General features: G+C 38.5%; 1 protein-coding gene across 5 annotated transcripts; it reads left to right on the top strand.

Annotated features, from left to right (window-relative positions):
• Window positions 1–1,183: 1,183 nt before the first annotated feature.
• LOC149255347 (diacylglycerol kinase 1-like) lies at window positions 1,184–7,901 on the top strand. Of its 5 annotated transcripts, XM_089460462.1 has the most exons (5): window positions 1,184–1,323; window positions 1,383–1,450; window positions 1,536–1,759; window positions 7,373–7,489; window positions 7,631–7,901. In XM_089460462.1, exons 4-5 carry the CDS (start codon window positions 7,469–7,471, stop codon window positions 7,823–7,825), a joined length of 216 nt encoding a protein of 71 aa, XP_089316588.1. In that variant the 5' UTR covers window positions 1,184–1,323; window positions 1,383–1,450; window positions 1,536–1,759; window positions 7,373–7,468; the 3' UTR covers window positions 7,826–7,901. The 5 variants fall into 5 exon arrangements, 4 of the variants coding, with proteins under 4 accessions (XP_089316588.1, XP_089316591.1, XP_089316590.1 ...); XR_016267239.1 differs by lacking the exons at window positions 1,184–1,323; window positions 1,383–1,450; window positions 1,536–1,759 and adding exons at window positions 3,829–3,958; window positions 4,051–4,392 and having other exon boundaries at window positions 4,510–7,489; XM_089460465.1 differs by lacking the exons at window positions 1,184–1,323; window positions 1,383–1,450; window positions 1,536–1,759 and adding exons at window positions 3,829–3,958; window positions 4,051–4,392.
• Window positions 7,902–15,700: the final 7,799 nt, after the last annotated feature.

The raw sequence follows: 15,700 nt of genomic DNA, 5'->3' as shown, positions 1-15,700 counted from the left end.
ATAACACATGTATACAAGGGTATAGCAGTGACAAGACGTAGGCTAACTAGCTGTGATTTACGAGGCATGAAGTATGGTTCTATGCATTATATAGTTCGACATGTGATCATGTATAAGAATGTATCATGTAGTATAGCAAATTACTTACATAAGGTATACATTTAATTTTTTTTTTGTGTATTGTGAACAAGGGTGTGACATTCTACTTCTTTTACCTAGTATATATTTCTTAGATAATATATCTTCTTTTTAATAATATAGATTTTAAAAAGATAAATGATTTTTACTTAGTATGTTTTATTTTCAGTAATATAATAGTATGTTTTTTAAGAAGAGTTTCCGCGTAAATCACATGTAGAAAACTTTCGTCTACGCGTTTCGAACCAACTACCCATCGACAAAGATTTTCTACATATGATTTACGCTGAAACTCTTCTTAAAAAAATGTTATGGATCACAGAAGCCTCAATTCAACATAATAGTATGTTTTCCTTTCAATAGTATAAATTAAAAAAAAGAAATGAAATAAAAATTTAATAAAATTACCTTATCCCTTTAAATTAATATCCAAATTCATTTTTTTTAAATAATATATTCCGCATAAAAAAACTCGCTCAATAAAAAAAATGTATATATATAAAACAAATAAATTTCTATCTTAATAAATGTACCATTTATCCACCATAATCGTATAATATGGATTTTTTATTAATAATCATTCCATTTATCCACCGTAATCATATAATATGTATTATTTTAATTAATAATCATTCACTCATAATAGACTCTCGTAAGATTCCCAGGATTGCTACCTTTTTTTTTTTGCCGGATCATAGATTTATTAGCATATAATGGCCTTTTTATTGCGCTTTTTTGGGTTAGCATGGCCTCCATTTTCATTAAATCATTACACAGTATGCATATCTATTTGCGTTGTGCTACTGGTCGAAAGCGCGTTTATATTAAGATCTTATTTTAGAGAATTCAGTTTATATACTTTGTACATTAATATAATTTAGAAGCCTCGTGCTTGTGTTTATATTAACATTTTATTTTTGAGAATTCATGTTTAGGCCGATAGGCCTTCCTTTGAAAGGGACCTTTCGTCGTCCTACTCCTTCTGACGCTGAGACTTGGCAACCACTCAACCGTTGGATCCGAGAAGATCCACGGTCTCAACGATTTGGATTGTAGACGGGTAAGTTAATGCAATTCTCGGCGAAGTAAGGTTCATTTGGTTGTTCCGAGGTGGGTGAGCTACGGCTCTGCAACATAAGGTGACCGGATGGTGGAATGGCGGAAATGCCTTCAATAGGCCTACAGGTATAGACATGCCTTCGACCTCCATCTCGCCTAACTGTTATCTCTTCCTTCCTGCACAGGTGGAACTGTTAATAGCGGGTTCTTGAATCTGGAGAAATGCGTCGAGGGCTCGTTCTACAAACCAGAGGTAACGTAAGCAGGCCCACGCAGTTTCATACAGGGTTCCTTTTGATTTTTTTTGAGAACTTGATATAATAAAATGTCAATTTCAGGTGCAACTTGCCGCTTGCTGCTCGACAACTCCAACTTCAGATAAGCTCGCTCTTCAGCATTTACATTTCTCTCTTAATACCCTTTCGATTACTCTCAGGCTTACTTTAATACGTTAAACTGTCTGTAGGTACGCTTTGTTGCGGGGTTTATGCATATACATACTCAGAGGACGTTCCTTGGAGCGAAACTGCGTTCTCACAATGGTTACCGCCTTCGATTACAGGTTGGTTCCTCTTCGGTTGTCTGGCGAGTTCTTGGTGTGAATCTTCGTTTTAGATAGAGGATTGTTAGATTTTTCTTTACATCAATGTGTTAAGGTGGCTCGCCGGCCGAAATGTTACGGCTGTTCAGTGGATATATAGATCTTAGGGTTATTGTAGAACGGAAAGATGGGGGACGGATGCGCCCAATCTAGAGCCGAATACTTATACTGATATTTTGACATTATGGGATTTATGCGTGTAGCTTTATCTGAGGGTTTGAATAACTTCGCAGTAATTTGTGAATGGCTTCTGTATGTTTGCACTTTCTTTAGAGGGCCTCAACTCACCATTGGCTTTCCCTCCAGGAGAATGGAACCTATGATTTCCCTTGTTACAATGTATGCAAGGATGAAGGTCCCAACAGTTGGACACAATGTTGTCCTTTTCCACAACGAGAACAACTAAGGAAAGACTTAAAGAAAGGCTCTGCATACCTTATTGTTTGTCTTTCTCGCTTTTGTGTTTTCTTCTTTGGTTTCCCAAGTGGCCAGACATTTTGAGGTGCATGATGCTTGCTGAATTTGTCCATCTCGGAGCTTGTACAAGGCTTTTGTAATGATTATGCACTGGCTGGAGCTTCTCCACCAGCTGAATGCACTCTTTGGAGCTGCTTCCTTGTACTTTCTTTCAGCTCCTTGCTGGGATGGTAAGCCCTTTCTTCAGATTGCTGCCTACTCTTCGGAGGTTCCTTACACTCCTCTTTAGTCCTCTGATTGATGGTCTCACATCCTCCTTTGTGCATGCTTTAGGGAAATGGAAGTGTAAAATCCTCTTTAGAAGTCTTGCCTTCATAAACTCCACCAAGGTACCCGGGGCTAGATTATTGAGTCCTTAATTCAACTTCAATAGGGTCTTTCTTGCCTTGGCTATCCTTGCCAAGCCCTTGGCCATTGTATCCCATCTTTTGTATTATCTTGGAGCCGAAGTCGTTCATATGCAATTCAAAGCTTCCAAATGAATAGAAAGTATATGGATGGGAATTGACACTGAAGTGGAAATGCTTACCTTGTTCCTTTTATCATTGTCCCAACATCCCTTGTAGTTGATTTCTTCCATTGAGCAGTATTGTTTTCTCCTTGCTGCAATTTTTCCAATTTGGCTTGGAGTTTACCCAACAACTCCTCCTTGGGAGCCAAGTTTGTCTGCGACTTCTCCATGGCTTGTATGCACCTTGCTTCGACTTACTTCATGCTTTCACAAGTGAGATCGGCAACTTGAACACACCTTGTTTTTATATCATTACAAGTTTTTCTTTTTCTTTCATGGTGGAAAGAAACTTTCATATTGGCGCCTGGACTGCAAGCTTTTATTTCCTCTCTTCAATTTCACAATTTCTTGGAGTTGCTGTTGATTTTTCTTCAGCCAATTCTTGGATCTTGGACTTCCCCGCTTTAAGCTGGTTCTTTCTTTTTGCCTTTCCCATGATCTTTCTGCAATCAACTGTCGAGCTGTAACTTTGCACAATGCTTTTATTTGAAAACAGACTTCTCCAACAACACCTAGGAAAGAACTGCCTTGATAACAAAATGATCAGTCTGGGCAGCCTAAACGATCTGTCTTTTCAATTCCAGCAAGATTATCAGAGTATCACCGAGTGTAGCAAACATGGGATCTATTCTAAGAATGCCAGCCAAGGTCCAGAGATTAACATCAGCACAAGTCAGCTAAACATATTGTGATGATGCCCAGAACAGGGAATAGCAACTGTTACTGGCATACCAAACAACAAAACCATGTTTCCCAACAAAGGGACTGAAAGAGGAAATCAGTTTGTTAAACCATCATTAATAAAATAACTGCAAACATTAGGTTCAACTCCATTGCCCTTCTTATTAGTCTACAGGTGTTTCACAATAGACACTGCACATTCCTGGATGTATGATCTTCTGAGAAAAAGGTAATCTCTACCAGGGTTTCTTCTTAATATGGCTTTAAAATGAATCGCCCCCACTCATAAACATAATTTGTATATCTTGTGCATTTCTTGATGAATGGCAACTGACCTCATAACAATTTTCCAGGTGGGTCTTTCTCGTGCCCAAAGGTTAGCGCAAGGTCAGTTCATCAGAATCCATACATTTGTAGCTTTTCCAATGCAGGTTGATGGAGAACCATGGATTCAGCAGCCTTGTACGCTACGGATATCATATCATGGACAGGTCTATTTTTTTACCTACATTGACTCTCCTTTTTCTATTTGTTGTTAATGATCTCATCATCGGGGCTAAATTTCTTGTTGGAATGGATAAAGGCATTTATGCTGAAGAGAGTCTCCGAGGAGCCGTTGGGCCATGCCGCTGCAATCATGGTAGACGTACTTGAGAGTGCTGAATGCGGTGGAGTCATTAATCCCACGCAAAAGAGACATCTTCTCCAAGAAATAGCTCTCAATCTTGCATAGCCAGGGGAGGAGTCCAGTTGAAAATTTCAAGCTCACTTCTCTATTCATTTAATCCTATAAAGCGGACAATTACTTCTCGTGTATCTTCGGTTGGCCTCAACAGATTTGTCGGGAGCTGGAACTTTGGCCACAACGTGGTCAGGAAAGCCACTGCACTTTATAACTTATAATCGTGGGGCTAATCACTCGCAGGTTCATTCAATTCAGCATCGGTTCTGTTTGTACTGTATATCTTTTAATATCATACTTTTTCGTAGGTATTACATATATATCTTCTGATCAACTTGGGATTTTCTCTTGAGTTTTCAGCCTCCTGATGAGCAAGTTTCGGGGCATTGAACACAAATGCCGTTTGCTGCTTCTCTTGTTTAGAAGCAAGGCCTCCAATATAGCAAGTTAATCCATTTAGCAGTGTAAATGATTAAAGATTTGCTTGACACTGATTGAAGAAAAGTTGCCCCCTAATTTCATGCATTTAAAAACCACATAAATATCTCTGTTTCAATTTCAATTCTGTTAGAGACCACCGTACGAGAGACCGCTTCAAGACTCTTGGATGGCGACTCATGGCGAGGGATATGCGCCATGCAGAAAATGCACATATCCCAACACCTTTATGTTTGCACCAATGGCGATGTCCCTCGATCCTTTTTAGGGCAACGATTGTGGGATTTGTGCAATCACAAAGTTGTTGGGATAGGCACAGTCTAATTGTTCCATGTTTTTGTCTTTTAGGTGGGGGGACAATTTTTCTGTGAAATTGTAATTTTTTATTTTATTTTATTTTAAATTGTTCAAATCCTGAAAAACCCTTGCACTCAAATTATATTATAGACTACATAACTCAAACCTAACTCAAGCCTGTAATTACAAAAAATCTTTATTACATTTTGGAAAAAAATGAATTGGAAAGATTTAAAAACAAGAGAATAATTAAACTAAGATCCTTGGGATATGCACATCTAGTGCACCGGGCATATCACTCACCCTATTTTAAGGTAGCTGTGGTAAAGTCTCAGATGAATGTTGCAGACTTATTGATCCCGAATTGGTCAGAAATATAATTTACCAATGTCCAGAAAGGTGAATGTCAATTGCAAAACAAAATATTCAGAAAAGTGAACCCAACACCACAGTAACTTGTCTTTAGGCATTTCGGCGCCCCTCAGTAACTAATTTAATCATTTGCATACTCTTGAGCTAGCTCACTGAAAATACATATAACGATCATGTTTCAAAAAGTATCTGGATTTGAGCAGTACCTTTCTTAATTGTTAAATTTCCCAGTATCGAAAATGCACTTACCTCTGCCCAGTAGTTGGTACCTTCTGCCAATGCAGCTTTGAAACAGAAACTATGGTTTTCCTTCAGAAAAAACACACGTCCAGCACCACAAATCCCTGGAATTTATGGGAATTTCATGTCTCATGCATGTCAGATTCATATTTGCAATTAAAATAGTAGATGAGGATAGTTCTTGACAGTAGAGGTGTTTTCTTTATAATGAACTATTTCTTTTATTCTGGGCTCTTCACATGCTTGGTGATGCATGTTAGAGTGCCAAGTTTTCTGAGTTGAATTATTTTAGTTTCATATTGTCTACATATGGCTCTTGGGCCTTTACTCGGATTTTAGAAGTGCTATCATTTTCATTTTGGAGGACAGGTTTGTTCAGTTGACATTCTTTACTGTAGATTACAGCTGCTGGCTTATAATGTGGATAAGTTTAGGTCCTGTAACATCTTTTTCCACAATATGAAAACAGAGTAACATCATTTAACCAGAGCTACTATCCGTAAGAAATAGGGTGAACATCATTAAAGTGGGGTCGCTGATACACTTTTTTTCACATCATTTAAAGTAGAGCTACTATTTGTAACAAATAGTAGGAGAGCAGAGTTACACTATGAGCATTTAAGCATTTATCGCCCTTCATTCACGTTTTTCCTTCACATTATGAAAGGTGAGTAACATCATTAAACCAGAGTTACTATTGGTATGGTCTCTTTAACATGATACTGGTTTTTAATGCTTTCTGTACCTAACTGCATATCTTGTATGTGTTTTGTCTCAGACTGATAAGGTTTTCCAGCTGGAGACGGTTTACAGTTACCGTTACCTATAATGGCTCAACCTTGTCTATCAATGTATTTAATGCTTGGCCCAAACTGCAAATCTTGCTCTAGCTCTTTGCCATTCATTTTTCTTGTTGCCCAACTTCTAATCTTGCTCAATAATTTCTTAAATGCATTATGCCTACGACTGATTTGCATCTCTGTTTTCTGAAACCATGTCTGATGTAGTTTAACTATTGTCCAACTGCATATCTTGAGATGAAGCTCTCTCTCATCCATTTTGTGAGCCCGTGCTCATACCCCCCTTAGATATGAGTTTTGCCTAATTTTTCTGCATACCTTCTTTTGCAACTGTTTTCCGTTCTAAGTTTATTCTGCATAACTTGTTCTCCAACTGATTTCCGTTTAGTCAGTGAATAACTTGCTGCAAATCTTGCAATGGAAACATTTTAAATGCAAATAATTTTTTCTATAACTGTTTGTAATGCAATTTATCCGAGATCTATATGCATCCTCTGTCCTGAAATCCCTCTCAATGCATTTTGTCACCATTTCATATGGCTATCTTGCACTGGAACTATTTGCAGGGTATTTTGCGTATGCTCTATATGCATATATTTCAATGAAACTGATCTTATGCAGTTTGTCTGTGCCTCTGGTTCTGCTGTATACTTTTCCCCTATGACGTGTCTCAGAGATTTGCTCTAAGTTTTAATTATGTCTTTACTCCGTATGCTGTGTGGTCAGTTTTTCATCAAAGATTGGCTCATTTTATATTTTTATTTGGTTGGTAAATATTAACTCTTCACCTTTGCTCATCAAGTCCCTTGGGATGGACAATAGGTTTTCAAGTTTGTCACTTTGAGGTGTATTTGGATAGTATTGATATGCCTTGTGTGGAATTTTAGCTGTCTGGTTGCTTTGACCGCTTAACCATGAACTGCTGTCCCTTTATTTTGACCATTTTCTATACCAACCAGAGGCACTGAATTTTTGGTGACAAATGAGTAACTGGATATTGTTTGGCCTGATGGTATGTCTAATTTCAGGCAAGTAAACTTGTTTGCCTTAATGAGTCTACTGCTTTATGTTTGCAGAAGTTGAAATGATGAAAGAAAGATTTTCAAAGTTGTTGCTGGGTGAAGACATGTCAGGTGGTGGTAAAGGAGTATGTACAGCCCTGGCAATATCTAATGCTATTACAAACCTCTCAGGTATAACATTTTTAATTCTGTTCTGGAATCACACAGGATTTTATGCAAGTCTTAAGACACAATTTTTTACTTAATCTTAAGACATAAATTTTCACTTAATTTCAAGATACTAACTCCTAACATGGGGATCTCTTGTGGCAGCTACTGTTTTTGGACAGCTTTGGAGATTGGACAGCTACTGTCAAATTTTGTACTCAGAATTATGACAAGAAAGCCCCTGCTGGGTTTGTGAGGAAAGAGAGCTTCAACACCAGTTCTGTCTCCAACCGCCAAGATGATCAGTACGTTACTAACATGTTTAGTGAAGAATTTCTGCTATTCTCTTGTAATCTATAGGCCCCCAAAGCTTCTCATAAATGAGAATATTTGCAAGATGTTAATATTGTTGTAAGTTTGTAGTAGTTGTGGAATGACTTACTTTTGTGCTGCTTTTCATCTTCACCAACAAGAGTTTCTGTGGTGAATAAGCAGAATCCATGTCCTGTCTTGTGAAGCATCTCTCCACTGTGATAGCGTTCTTTGTAATGTCTCTGATAAATCCTTTAGACTTCTATTTCATACTGTAATATGATGGGATTCACTCTACAAGATTAGGGGATTCACTCTACAGAGTCCATGTCATACCTTCTGAATCAGCTCTCCACTTATGTTAATTTTCTCTGTAATGACCCTAATAAATCCTATATAATGAGATTTCATTTTGTAATATGATGGGATTTCACTCTACAAGATTGGTTTCAGTTTTACTTGTATTGTGGTATATGAAATTTCTCAGTTTTACTTGTAATACGATGGGATTTCATTCTATAATATCATGGAATTTCCCTCTGAAATATTTGCTACTAAATTTTACAATTCCAAATTAATAATCCTATCGGCCTCTCTTTGTACCTTTTGGGACAATTGCTAGTATATTCTTTGTAGACTATTATAATGAAGAAGCCCCACAATAAAATTGGAACATTTTGGACATATTGAACGTGTTTATACCAGCTTTTTCGTTTAGGGAATTCAGATTTTATACTTTATAGATTAATTTAATGGAGAAGCATAATAATTTACGTTGGATCATAGCCTCTACGCTGGGTAATGGACAGCGACTGAACGCAATCGAGTCGCATTGATTTAATTATTACTTTTCTCATTCTGAAAATATTCTGTTCAAATACAGATGCAAAATCGCGTCAAAATGAAGTGTTACTCTGTTTTCAATGGTTAATCTCATTTATTGCATTTCACTTGAACGCGTTAACAGAGGTTTTCTAGAGTTTAGGGCTAGGGTAGGGCGAACGAATTTGCAATATCTCGAGTTTAGGGTTAGGGGAGGGCTAGCATTTCACAATTTAAAACAAACAGGTGTACGTTAGCCTTGTCCTGACTTTGCGATATTGTCTGTCTCCATCTATCAGTAACTATGGCAAAAGGAATCGGAAGGGAATCGCGTTTCCAGACGTGGGTAGCGACGCCATAACCGCCGAGTCTCTTGCTTCTTTGCTGTCGTTTTTCGTTTCATTGGTGAATCCAGCTCACCATCTGCAGGCTCTATATTGTGTTGTCGACTCCGAGTCATATGAGAAACCATCTATATCATCCCTTGCTATTTAAAACACTATCCATATTTTCTTTTAACTACGCTTTGTTGCTTAGCAGTTTGCCATTCTCAATCTTGTGCCAGGAAGCTGTTGCAGATATCAGTGACTTGTTTGGCTCTGATTTACTGCAAAAAAAGGGTGCCAAAAAAACTAATACTGTTACGTTGCAGGAAGAAGTAATATACCAGTTCGGATATCTTTCTCTTGTGAATACTGTTATTTTGCACACTCCGATGAAAAATCAAGCACAGATCAACGTTCACGGTGCATAGAATTTCAAAGCACATTAATATCTGACATCTATCCTAGTTGACATTGTTGTTTTGGAAACTGAGTCAGAACTTCCATGGAAAACAAGCGTGGAAGAGATGACTCGTGAGCAACTGCCTTAACATTCAAGGTACAAGGAATTTTATTGGTAGTGTGATTTGCACACATGATTCGAAATTTTTTATATGTTTCTTGGTTTTTCTTAATTCTTCCCTGCTGCATTCATCTTTTAATCAGCTAATCATTATAGTTTTGAGATTTTCTGAGATCATTTACACAGCTAAATTATCTCTGATTTCCAGGACCCCGAAAGGTCTATGTTTAAGTCGGTGCATTAAATTGCTCCCGCTAGAAGCGTATCTGGTCTCAGCGGAGACTCTTAATGCACCTCGTAGGCTACGGTCGATTTGCCTTATTGTATTTAATCTAAATAATAGCCATTTTCGTGGAAAGAAATCCATTTAATTGTCTAGAGAATGAATTCTATACCGTATATGAGACATAACAAATAAAAGGCTTCATTGTAATAATAATGAGCTTCGATTAACTACAAGCCTTGTCATTGTTTTTCAGACATTTTTCTTCTCGCCGACAATTACAGAGGACTAATAGCATGGAGGCAACAATGGCAAGTAAGGCTCACGAATCCGAGTTGGAGAAGCAGTCATGCTGCAAATTCACGCCGTTGGAAAATTCGAATTCATTGAAAGCTATGGAGATTTCTTCTAGTCCGACTAGCATGTCTGAAATGTGTTCGCTTAGCCCTAAATACCATATTCAGTCAAATTTTTCCCATCCGAACTGCAGAAGCACCCCTAGTGTAGCTCTGCCAAGGAGCTGCTGCAGTACAAGGCATCTGTCTTCTGCCCAATGCTCAACATTGCATGCAGACCAGATCGCAGTTTCTGTATTACCAACATACTCCAGTATATCTGCGAGCGAGGTTATGATGCAGTCAGAGGCTTCTGTTCTCAGTTCTGAAACCGGAACTTCGTCCATCACCTCTTATCCAGGTGTTATATGTATGGAAGGTGAAAAGTTAGAGCTCAAATCTCCAACTAGAAATTGTTTATTTCCCTCCGCTTCTAGCTCGTTGTGTCTAGATTTAGAGAAGCCACAGGCAGTTTTACATAGCTCTAGGCCCTTGATAGGGGAGTTAACGCAGCAAACTGGTTGGTATAGCCAACTGCCCTACCCTCTACCCTATCTGCAAGTATATGACAGTCAATGGAGCTGTCCTTCCATTAATACTTCATCTGTTTTATTTCCTGTGAACGCAGAGCAATCTCAAGGAATAGGTCACAGTTCAGCAGACTGCCTCTTTTCCTATTCAGATGTTTTAGAGCAGATTTCTGGTGTCGATGGTCACATTTATCCCTCACGGTTACAAAACATGTTTTTCAGCAATGGAGATATGCTTCCCTCCTGTGCTACATCACAAGAATTACAAGAAACGTCCATAAAATTGCCTACAACGCCAGTGGGTGGAAGCACGGCTTACAGTTTTTCTTCAGATCATCATATTGTAGGACCAGTGGAGCATTTTTACGGAAATGTAAAACACTGTAATGGTTCGGCAGTAGAGATGACAGTTGGATTTCCTTCACCAGCGGATTACAAAGGAAGTAGTTCTCATACACTCTCTTCGCAATCCCCATCCTCCATTACATCTCAAAACAACTCTCTGGAGATACATTATATGAACAGTTCCATTATAGACGAAGATTCGGAGCAACTTTTTCACCTTGACACCCCTGACACATCACTTAAGAGGGGCTACACGGTATAATATAAAGCGGATCTTTCATTCTGAAGATGTTGTGAGGCGTTGTATTTGCTTATTTTGCCAACTAGATAGTAACGACTCCTAACGTTTGGATATTTGCAGAGTGATATTGAGGATGATATGAATCGATGCACGAAGAAATCGACTACGTGGTCCTCTCTAAGCAGCTCCTGCCGTACACTTCAGTCGGAACCCGCTAAAGCCAATGTACTTGCTAAGAAGGGTAGCGCGACAGATCCACAAAGTGTCGCTGCTAGGGTAAGTGTACTGTTCCATTTCACATTGCAGACTGTGCTAATATTTGATACAAGAATTTATGTAGTTATTGTATATCAAATTTACTTTATGCAAAACCCTAGCAGATTCGTGTATCTTACCATCCTCCGAGGTCTTAGAAGCTAATATCATATAGATAAACACTCAGGATACAAAAACTATTAGATTTGAGTTTTCTAGATTTGAAATCAGCCTGTGAGGTTTGAGAAGCTAATATCGTATAGATAAGGGCCGGAACGCAGAACCCTATTAGATTTGGAAATCTTACAACCTTCTTTCGAGGGCTCAGGGGCTTTGTAAATTTCATGACTTCGAGGTAGAGAATCTCCTTGCTAATACCCACCAATTAATTAGTTATAGATATTGCTATATGTGAGTTCAATAAGGATTACAAATCATGGAGTTTTGCCCTATAAGCTTTCTAAATCTTCCAGAGCACTTCATAGATTATGGGTTACTATAGATCTAACTGTTTAGAACTTATGTTTAGTTTGGAAGGTATGGCCTTGTCGTTCTGTTGCACGCCTTTATCTGCTTAGTCTTCAAGTTTTTCTTTGCATGTGTGCCTAATTTCATCGATTCATGTCATTATATTTGTCCTCGTTCCAGCGTCGGAGGGAGCGTATTAGTGAAAGACTGAAGAATTTGCAGGATCTTATACCAAATGGATCTAAGGTATGGTACTGAAACAATGTCATAGGATTTGCAAGATTAATATAACATTGTGTTGTTGTTCAGAAACGTTTACTACTCATGAACGTCAAACCTCCATTTAATTGGTACCAAGGATACCTCATAATATTCATTAACTGTATCTACATTTATGTGATACATCATATCGCATATCTGCAATAACTGTATCTACATGTATCTGATACATCATAGCACATGTTTGCAGGTTGATTTGGTTACCATGTTGGAAAAGGCTATAAATTATGTCAAATTTTTGCAGCTTCAAGTAAAGGTGTAAACAGGAGTTGACTGTTAGTTTGTACATTACGATTGCATCGTCGCATTAGATGTACAGGGCTAAATATTAATTGAGTTGTTGATCCCTTCCACTGATTTGCAGGTCCTTACAACAGATGAATATTGACCCGTACAGGCTGATGCCACTGTCCCTAACATAGACAAAGTACAGTGTGTGCTTGAGGCGTTTGCTTCAAACAGGTCATCTGCACCCGCGGAGGCAGAAGGTAAATTATCAACCAGCGATATTGGAAAGAATAGGGACGAAAACAAGGAAAATCGCTGTCGGCCTCAAACGAAGTAGAAGCTATTCATGTATACTGTGCGGAACGCTAGAAAGTTTACTCTTTACTTATGTTGTTACATGTGTCATTGTCTCATTGCGCCTCTGCGGTCCGATATTCACTTTGAAATCTAGATGTGCTGGACCTTTCTCACGGTGGCCACTGGCCAGATCCTTTTTCTTTCATCGATGACCGGAAGAGAACTTTCTAAAGTACAGCCATCCAGAAATGTAAGGCGCAGATATGGAGGTGTATCAGTACCCTAAGGTCACTTATATATGATTTCATTGTACGAAAGCATTACTCGCATCTACAGCTGTCCTTCAATAGTAAGGCTTGATTATTTAACTTGTTTGTTTGAACTTACCTGAATTATATACTTAATATTTAAATGCCGGAATTGAAATATACACAAAGTGATATATTTATTTAAAAATCTGAATAAAGACGATAAACGACTTTCCACTCCACTATTTTAAGTATTTTTAAAAGTATTTAATTTAATATATATATGAGTGTAAAAGCTAAAATATTTTAATTATTTATCATTTAAATAGAAAATTTAAATCAATTTAATGTAATCTTTCTTCATTATTTTCAAAATACATAATTTATATCCAATAATTTAACATTTTTATAATTTAGATATAAGTTTTTCTGATTAATTATATTGTTAGGATTTGGTCAATGTTTCCAATCAATTAATGTGGTTCATCCTCGGGACAAGCTGAGAAATCAATACTAATGTGGTTCATCCTCGGGACAAGTTGAGAAATCAATCTATCTGTAGCTATAAATAGCATGGATGTATCATTCCTAGAGTTAGCCGTTAAAAAATAGCAGTTGGTAAATTAGTTATAAAATTATTTAAGAATTGGTGGTAGGGAAAAGACCACTAAGGGGGTCTACCTTGCCTACCATGTTCCCTCCTCCTGCGGTATCCCCTATATTGGGGAAACAAGCAGGTCATTAAGCAGAGGATCAATTAGCATGCTGAGCATGCAGACAAATTGAAACACCTCCTCTGCATTGAAGAATCCAACATCATTGGGAGGGTTGATCACTTCCACCATAGGAAGCTTAGTTCTGGCCAAGCAAGATATGTAAAGTCATTGGGAGGGTTGATCACTTCCACCATAGCATCCTAGTTCTAGCCGAGCATGCAGGCAAATCAAACACCTCGTCTGCATTGAAGAATCCAAAGCCATTCAGAGGGTTGATCACTTCCACCATAGGAAGCTTAGGGAAGCCATTGAGATTGAGAGGCATGTAAGAATCCAAAGCCATTCAGAGGGTTGATCACTTCCACCATAGGAAGCTTAGGGAAGCCATTGAGATTGAGAGGCATGTCATAAATCTTAATAGGGACGATGGTTGGAATTGAGTAATGATGGTTGGAAATTGAGTAAGAGATGGATTTTGGCTCTCTCTTCTCCATAATTCTATCTCTGTTTCTTCCCCTTTCTCTTTCTTTTTATCCTTTCTCTTTTTTATTATTTCCTATTTATCTTTATCTTCTTTTGATTTCATCATTCATCCCCTAATCTTCTTTTTAATATTCTTTAATCTCATGTGTTTAGCATAATAAGTATATTTTTTAGCAGCCTCTCTCTAAATTACTCTTTTCTCTTTATCATCCCCTTTTAAATTATGCTTTTTTGGGACACCTTATGTCATGCCCCTACACCTGCGGTGATCTTCCAACCGCTTGTAGCGAGGTGCGGCACCACCGAGCGCTTTCTTTTTAACAATACTAACACCCATGGACTACGCCTACTTCAACATGAACATACTTATCTTACGATTTTGCAACTGAATAAAGCATTATCCTTTATACTTTAGTGAAGATCATTCTCAATTATTAACCATGAACAATAAACCGAGAACATCAACAATAAGTACAAAGGGAGGGGCAACTCCCCGTAATGTGAGTCTGCCCGACAATTTTATTATAACAGTTTCTTCAATAATACATCATCAAGTATACTTGGCAAAACTCCAAGTCTATACTTAGAATAATTACAGGCTTAAACTGCCTTTACAACATCCATGCCAACCTTACACGGTAGGAGGGTGCTCACCCGAGACACCTAGAACTCCCCCTTAAGTCTTGCACGATTCTGCACTTATACCGCACCTTGAACACACCTTGTTCAACCTACGACTGACTCACGGTAATCTGGAGTACCCTTCACAAGTGGAGCGCATGAGATATGCGCACTCCTCTTTTCTGCGCACTACCTTTACCCCTGCGTCCTTGGCGTAGAAGATGATGCGAAGTTGCTTCCTCAAAATGATCCAATGCATGTCATACTTATATGCGTTTTACCTTAGTTTCATACGTGGGTGGTAGCCCCTTGGCTGACCCCCAAAACACCTTCATCGCACCCTTAAATGCTCTTTTTATGAGTCGGCTTTGCTTCAGCGCAATCCTCTCCAAACCGTCGTATAAGGGTGCATTTATTCCATCATTTTCCAAGTGTCGCACATCATATATAAACTTCGCAAGTCTATCTTTATGCGCGTGCTCATACATGACGTCGATCAACACTTAATCGATTTTTGCATGCCGGAGGTGCGCGCGCTCGTCATAAGCCGCAGGGCGTTACATCCTCCTCCACCTGAAATCGTTGTCGTCCTCGACAACATATCATTTCGGTAGCTCTCCACCAAGATCATCATCATTCAGGATGTCGACCTTTCTACACAAGGCAAACATCCTTGCAACATATGTAGAGACTCTTTCTCCACTATGTCTCGGCCTAGTGACCACTGCCACCAAGCTCCCCATACCAAAGTATGTATCTCCATAATCCATGCTCAGGTCCATGGAAACTCCATCCATCTCATCTGCAACATGTTGTCCATATGTGTGTCTCCTCCATGTGAAGAGACCATCTCCTCAAACCAACTCTCGATGTGCCCCATTCAGGGCCATGAAGCCTTTTCATCATCTGCAATGTGCCATCCTCAAGTCTCCATAGAAACAAGTATGCACTTGTCTCATCTATCCATGTGTTACTCATGATCCTTG

This window comes from Pinus tabuliformis, chromosome 7 (genome assembly GCF_031772625.1).
Source record: "Pinus tabuliformis cultivar Carrire ecotype Pingquan chromosome 7, CPIR1, whole genome shotgun sequence".
Classification (NCBI taxonomy): Eukaryota; Viridiplantae; Streptophyta; class Pinopsida; order Pinales; family Pinaceae; genus Pinus; species Pinus tabuliformis.
This window is presented reverse-complemented; position numbering and strand designations above follow the sequence as displayed.